Source organism: Pteropus vampyrus, unplaced genomic scaffold, assembly GCF_000151845.1.
Source record: "Pteropus vampyrus isolate Shadow unplaced genomic scaffold, Pvam_2.0 Scaffold4, whole genome shotgun sequence".
Lineage (NCBI taxonomy): Eukaryota > Metazoa > Chordata > Mammalia > Chiroptera > Pteropodidae > Pteropus > Pteropus vampyrus.
The window spans coordinates 3,059,678-3,068,069 of record NW_011888785.1 but is presented as its reverse complement, the minus strand read 5'-3'; the positions used below and the strand labels follow the sequence as shown (position 1 = coordinate 3,068,069).

General features: G+C 31.8%; 1 protein-coding gene across 1 annotated transcript in view; it reads right to left on the bottom strand.

The window, feature by feature from the left end:
- Positions 1-8,392, bottom strand: part of SNX13 (sorting nexin 13) — a 126,290-nt gene that overhangs the window by 44,135 nt on the left and 73,763 nt on the right. Inside the window, 2 exon segments of the mRNA XM_023532497.1 lie at positions 2,793-2,986; positions 3,839-3,938. Coding sequence (XP_023388265.1) covers positions 2,793-2,986; positions 3,839-3,938 — 294 coding nt within the window.

Below are 8,392 nucleotides of genomic sequence, written 5' to 3'. Positions count from 1 at the left end.
TCCATTATCATGAAGAGGAAATAATGGCTGTCAACATTAGAGGTCAAGGGAAAAACAGCAATGACTACAGAAGTGCATCATCAAAGTTATAGTCAGTTGACACAAAAACATGTTGCTTTCAACCCTTATTTTTTGGAATCATAGGATGGATTTTATACTTTTTTTCAACCTTCTGCACCCACAGCTAAAACCTGGGACTTTTTAGGTCCCAAGGAAGGGTTTCCTGAGACATGCGGTATCACTGCTCAATGCTAAAAACAGATTACCTTCAAAAGAATAACAAACTCATACTGGATTTCTCAATGGAAACAATGAGAGCCAGAAAAAATGAAATGGTATCTTTATAATGCTAAAACCAACTTAATCTTCTGAATTTTCCATTATAATTGTAACCCATACTATTGGACAACAGAATTTATAATTTGTTTTAACAATTAACATGAAAAAGACTTATGATATACACTCTGAAGCATTGTCTTCAAACATCAGAAACTCTTGAATATGTGCACAAAGAAACATGAACAACAATATTCATAGCAGCAATATAACAGGAATAAAATGGAAAGAAACCAAATGCTCAAACATTATTGATAATAAATAAACTCTTACATACCTGTGCAATGAAATATTCAGTGAAAATGAACTATACCTGCATGCATCAAGATTATGGATTTCAATATAATGGGGAGAGAGCAATATAAATAGTACCATTCCATTTATATAAAGGTTAAAAACAAAGCTAAGCAATATACTGTTTAGAACACACATGTATAGCAAAACTGTATGGGAAAGGAAGTAAATACAGGAAACTTGCTTCATAGGAAGTAAGGAAACAGATAAACCTGATACATGGGGACACGTGAAGATTATGTAGGGATCTTCAAAAGTATAGTGAATATTCTATTTCTTAAGCTAGATGGGTTATATAGGTGTTTGTTATACTAATTCTTAAAATTGTTCACTATTTTAAATATATATTTCATAAGGCAAAAATGTAAGCAAGTACCCGAGTTTTTAAATAAAATTCATACTTAAAATTCAAATACAATTTTTGTGCTAGTCGGTATAAATTAAAAGGTATTACAGCATTGCCATTAAAGGTACTGGAGTATGAGTAATCTTGAATTTTGGAGATTTTTCTGTCCATACTCATGGCATTGGTCTGTAGTTTTCTAAATGATGTCTTTGTCTGGGTTTAGTATTCAAATGACACTAGCCTCATAAAACTAGATGGAAAGTGTTTCTTTTTTTCCTCTATTGTGTGGAAGAGTTTGTGAAATACTGATATTATTTCTTCTTGTAATGTATGATAGAATTCACCACTGAAACCATTTAGGCCTGGGCTTTTCTTTGTGAGATGATTTTTAATTACTAATTAAATTTCTTTTATTTATTATATGTTTTATTTCTTCTTGAGTCAGTTTGGCAATTTATCTTTCTAGGAATTTGTCCATTTCATCTAAGTTGTATAATTTGCTATCATAAAGTTGTTTATAATATTTGCTTATAGTCCTTTTAATTTCTATAGGGTTGGTAGTTTTTCATTCATGATTATGGTGATCTGTGTCTTTCTTTTTTTCTTGGCCAACCTAGCTATAGGTTTGTCAATTTTGTTGCTCTTTACAAAGAACAAACTTTTAGTTTCATTGATTTTCACTAGTGTTTTTCTGTTTTCTATTTCACTGATTTCCATTATCATCATCACTGTCTCCTTTCTATTTGCCTTAGGTTTATTTTGCTTTTCTTTTTCTAGATTTTTAAGGTGAGAATGTAGATTGACTTGTTTTATTTTTTTCTATTGAGGTATGCAAAGCTACACTTTTCCCTCTAAGCACTGCTTTAGTTGCACTCCCTAAATTTGACACTGTTTTTTCATTTTCAAAATTCAAAATAACTTCTAATTTCCTTCTGATTTCTTTTTGATCTAGAGGTTAGAAACACACTGTTTAATGTTCAAATAGTTATGATTTCCTAAAATATTCCTGTTGTTTTCTAATGAATTCTGAAAAAAGGACATACTTTGTATGATTTTTTAATACTTTTAAACTGAGAATTGTTTTAGGACCTAGCATATGGTCTATCCTGGAGAATGTCCTATGTGTATTTGAAAATAATGTGTATTCTGCTATTGTTAAGGGAAATATTCTATAGATGTGAAAGGTCTAATTGTTTTAGTCTTCTTTAATTCTTATATATCCTTAGTGATTTTTTAATTGTTCTATCAATTAATGAGAATGGGTACTGAAGTCTTCAACTATTGTTGTTGAATTGTCTATTTCTCCCTTTGATTTTATCAGTTTTTGTTTCATGTTTTTGGGGCCTTTGTTATGTTTATAATTGTTTTATTATTCTGATCAACTGACCCTTTTACCAGTATAAAATGTTCCTCTTCTCTCTAGCAACAACACTTGTCTTAAATTCTATTGTCTAATACTAGCATAGCCCCTCCAGCTCTGTTCTGGTTCTGTTTACATGGTTTATCTTCTTCCATTCTTTTACTTTCAACTATTATGTCTTTGAATCTAAAGTGTGTGTGACCTTGAATCTTGACTTTGTCATTTAGTATTTTTATGACTTTGGCCAAGGTAATGCAATTTTCTAAACAGTATTTTCTTCACCTATAAAATGAAGATAATAATACACAATAAGAATGTTATCAGGATTAAACGAGACAATGTTTGTGAAGTAGTTGTCCCTAGCATGAGTAATGGATATTTACAAATACTATAAAAATTATTATTAATGATACTACCAAAGAAGATAAAAACACAGTAACCAAGATATACACTAACCTTTTCTGATAAATACTGTTCATAAATTCCAACAGCTGCTGCTCTTAAAAGTCCTTTGGTTTGGTTGGTTTGATGTTTTCCATCTTTCTGACGACTTAATAAAACTTCTAGCTGCTGTTGGGCTGTTACCCGGTATCCTTCCACTGTCATCCAGAAGAAAAGATGTGCTTGACCTCCAGTTTGCTGCATGTAATCTACCGAACAAAATACATAGATGCTAATATCACAGATTTCTGGGTGCATACACTATGTGACACGTAAGAAGGATTAAACTTTCCATAACTTAAAATTCTACATTTTGAAATGTTTAGTAAATGTCTGAGGTGAAAACACAGTTTTATAATAAATTGGTTCAGCTAAAAAGACCAGTTATGTAGGAAGCACAAATAAAAGCACTTTTTTAAATCTCATTTTTCATGATAAAAATCTCTAGGAGATAAAATTGCTACACAAGGCTTGATCAGAAACAAACTACTTCAACATTCAGCTCTTCTTCTCAATAAAGATTAGTAATCATAATACATATTAATATTTCTTTAAATATTAAAATTAAGGACTGAACTTTCAACAAACCATGCATTTATGTTTTTGATCATGAAAATGAAGAATCAGGGAGTTTTGCTAGACATTTCCTCCAACTGAACATAATTTCCAACTGAACATAATTTTGATGTAAGAGTAATAAAATTAATAAATATGTATATATTAAAATGGCATAAAAACAAAGTCCCTCCCTCATTCATACACAAAACTGATGCAAACAAGTTATATACACCATGTTGTCCTCATAAAGTACTCTTTCTCAATTTAAATTCATAGTAGACTCTCCTAAGGTTTATTTTAAAAGTGTTTAGCATATGCACATTAGAGTTATAAGCATTTATTTACTTCAAAACAAAACAAATCTCTATGTCTATGTTTTCCAAAGAAATGGGAGTACAGGACAGATTTGGCATGTTTAGCATTAAGCATTTTAAATTTAATAACATTTACAATTATTGAAAATTTTGAGGGCCATATTATTTTCATAAAATGGATTTACATACCCATAAAAAATTGTAGTGCAACATTGTCTACAAGAATACTGTCCAGAGGGACTGTGCAAAGTTTCCCAAAGTTTGCCGCCAGTTTCACAGTATTTATTTCCTACACATGGAAGTGAATGTGGGTTAATGTTTCATCTATTCACTCATCAGGTTAAAGATCTTTATATAGGTATAAAAAAACACCAAATTAAAATGAAATAAAAATAAAGTTTTCCACTCTTGCACATGTGGGTTCCCAATAAAACAGTTTCAGCTCAGTGAATGTTATTTTCAGAGTTGCTGAGTAAATACACATTAAAAGTGAGATAAGTATCATTTCTTCCAACACAAAATAAATGTAAATGACTGTATTTTCAATTATTCTCTACATACTCTAAATGAAAATGAATATTTTAAGGGCTAAAGGGGATGTTTAGATCACTTAATATGTCCAAGAATAAACAAATCTCTACATTTTAAAGTATAGATTGAGATCTATCCACCAGGAAAACAGAAAATATTCCCAAAGAGTAATTTTGCTCCTAAGATGGTCAAAATATTTCATAGAAATATTAGTGCAGAAAATATATTTCTTCTCAGATTATGTAAATAAATTATACATACTTTTCAAAGTTATAAAGTATAGTAACTACCTACGTATGAAAAAAAATTTTTTTTAAAAGTGTTCAAAATTTAGAGAATCTACATGTCAAGCACTGTGCTAGGTACATTACACACATTACTTCATTTACTCTCCACAGCGATTGTATTGGATAAATATCACCAATGCCATTTAACAGATAAGAAAGCTGAAGATCAGAAAGGCTGCGTGTGATCACAAAGCTGGTAAGAGTAAGTCTGTTTGCAAAGCTGCTGCCCTTTCCTCTAAAACCCGTGATTTTTCTAAGAACTATTTTCACTAGCATCTCTGCACATATTCTCAAATCTGTATCTCACAACCTTCTACTTAAAAAGGAAAGACAGGCAAGTTCTCTGAAAGTTAGATAGGCTACCTTATTCAGGGACAGATACTAAATTAGGCATAGGTGATACATAAAGGAGAAGGAAGATAATTTAAAGGAGGAAAAAACTTCCTCTATAATTATTCAGTACTTCATATAAGTACTTCATATAAGTACTGAATAATTAAAGGTAGCTAACTTAAAATGTCTGGCATAAAGCAACCCAGTTGCCAGCACATGAAGTGATGACACTAAAAACTGAAGGTAATAAATAATGTTTTTTTTCTGTTTTACAGCCCCAAATCTCTACTCTCCCTTATAGCAAAACTCCTCCAAACAGCTAACTATAATCACTGCTTCTAATCCATTTCTCCTCATTTTCTCCTGGACTAGCTCCAATCATGGGTTCTCTCCACTGTTCCATCAGAATGCTATCATCAACCCCCATGGTTGCAAACACGGTGGTCAATATGAAGTTTCACCTTACTCAACTTATTAGTAGCCTTTGACATACCTCATCTCTCACTCCTTTAAACACGTTCTACACTTGGCTTCTAGGATATTATGTTCCCAGGTTTTCCTTCAATCCCACCAGCCACTGACTCTATATCCTTGGGTAGATAGTCTACTTTGCCTTAAAGTCTAGTAACTAAAATGCCTCAGGACCAAGTCCTTGGTATTTTCTTATTTACTTTACACTCACTCTTTTAGGTAACCTCATCCAGTCTCTTAACTTTAACTAAACATCTGATAATCCTGAGGATTCTCAAAGTTTATTTCTATCACTAACTTTCCCTTGAGCTTGAGTTTACTCATTAGCATGTCTACTTGAATGCCAAACAGGGATCTCAAGCTAAAATGCTCAAAATTAGATTCTCCTTTCCAAACCTCCACCTCCCTGTTTTATCCATTTTATAGTAAAAAGGAACACTATTCATGCATTTGTGCAGGCCAAAAAACCTACAAATCATCCATGAGTCCTTTTTAAGTTTCTCGCCCCATATTTAATCCATTAGCAAATCCTGTTAGCATTATATACAGTCTCTAACTCCTTCTCACAATCTCTGTAGACATTTCTTACTGCACTAAAGCAAGAGTCTCCTAAATGACCTTAGTTTCCATTCTTGCCCCCAACACTCCATCAAAATCTATTCATCACAAAGAGCCAAAGTCATCATTTCAATTCATAAATCAGTCACCAGAGCAAATCTCCAATGGATTCCCATCGCAATTAGAATCTTTAAAAAATCTTACTATGGCAGGTAAAACAGTATATGATCTAACCCCCAAGGTTCCTCTGCAATTTCTTTCCTACTAACAATCCCGCCTGAGAATTCATTCCATACCAGCCACACTGACTGCCTCTAACTCACTAACCGCTTTCTTATCTCAGGACCTTGCTCTCACCTTGTCTGAAATGTTCTATATTTTCTTTTTAAAAATATCATAGTTTCTACCACAGTACTTTTGCATTGACCATCACTTTGCCTGAAAGAGTCTACTAAAAAAAAAAAAAAAAAAAATGCACAGGACTCTCTCATGTTATTCAGGCCCTCTATGCTCAAATATCACCAAATCTCTCAGCACCTATTTAAAACACTCCTAGACATTTTCTATCCCTCTATTTTACTCATTTTTTCACATTTTATTTTTTACTTTCTTTTTTTTACAGTATATATCAATTTACTTATTGGCTTATTTTCTGACTCTGCAACTAAAATGTAAGCTCCACGAAGAGCGTTTGCCTTTCAGGTCAATCTAACACAGTGGCCAGAGTACAAAATTCAATAAATGCTGAATCTGAATAAATAATAGATGAATAAATAAAACAAAAAATTAAATAAAGTCTTTAATAACTTTAGTATTTTTCATGTAATGTTTTAATCTCTCTAAGTTGGTTAACAAATACTAATATGTAACAAATACTAATAATGTAATACTAATTACATTGTAAAAAGTTTTTTCTAAACTTTTTTTGTAGAGTACTGCACTAATTAATATCCTACTTTTTGTTATTTGCTAGACATTTTTACAATTTATTTTTACATTACATTTGATGTGCTGTATTATATTAATTTCAAATGTACAGCATAGTGATTAGACATTTACATACCTTATGAAGTGATCACAATAAGCCTAGTAACCATCTCTCCATATCTAGTTATTATAAATTATTGACAATATTCCCTATGCTGTACATTATTTCTCCAAGACTTATTTTACAACTGGCAATTTGTACTTTTAATCTTCTTCAACATTTTTGCCCATCCCCCCAGACTGCCAGACATTTTAAATATATTTATAACTAAATGTTAAGCTCAAAAGTACTTTACTTACTTTGCCTGACTGCAACCGTTGTATTCTTGAGTCACATACTTTCTTTACAAATAATAAGCTATTTATTTGATTTTTGATAGTGTTGATATCTAAAAACAAACAAACTGATTATGAGCTACAAAGTGGTAATGTTACTTTGAAATACTTTAAACATGCACTTACTGAAATTTAACATACAAACCAATGCACAGAGCAATTATTTACTTAAATGAAATTACCTAAAATTTCATAGCGAAATTATTTAATTAAAATTAAATCATGCCAATTATCTTAACTTTTAGAGATAATTTCAATAATAACAGTCTCAATTCAGTAAACTGTAATACTTTTTTCTTAGCACACGCTAACATGTTAGGAAAGATTTAAATTTAGTTAAGGTAAAAACAACTAATAGCATAAAATGATATTTAGGTAAATTAGTTTTGTTTAAAGATACAGTAATCAATAAAAGTCTTATACTTAAATAAATTACCATCACCAGCTGTATCTAGAGATCGAAGATACTGTAATTCTTCTGCTGCCTTATCTCTGACTGCTTCTAGCTCTCCAATATTGTCACTCAATTTAATAATGTTCATAAAGGCCTCATAGTTGCAATTAGAATCACGGATCTGAAAAGAGTTTACAAAACAGGTGGGAGGGGGACTTGCTTATTAAGGAAAAACAGAATTCTGCGTTCCTACCCTGTAACATGCACGACTTGCCATATCTCCAGTGCTGTAACAAAACAAAACTACAATTTCTGTACTCATGATACTTACATTCTTGTGGGTCACAAACCGTTTACAAGGTAAGTGAATACACAACGCACTAGAAAGTAGAGAAACATGCTCAGAATGTTTGATGACAGTAAGAAAGCCAGGAGCTATACCAAGAAGAGGCAGAGGAGTAGAAGACAAGATGGGTGGTAATGCAGGGTGAACCTGGTAGGGTATAGTAAATGTTCTGGCTTTCATTTTGAGTGGAATGAAAAGTTACTGGAGGGCTTTAAACACAATAATAGAATTCTCTGACCTAAATTTAACAGAATCATTGTGATGATATAAATTACTCTGTTATTTTGTTTTTTTCTTCAGCCACTTGCTGTTTAAGAATAGGAATAAAGTAGGTAGTTAAGCTGGATTTAACCAGAGTGTTGTTTCATCAAGCAAATAAAGTGAGAGAGGGAAAAAAGTTAGTTGAGGACGTTGTGAAGGGACTAATCATTATGACTGCTCATAAAATTTAAGCCAAGTAAAGCAGTAAAGGGAGCTATGAAAAGGAAGCAGTCTTGAAA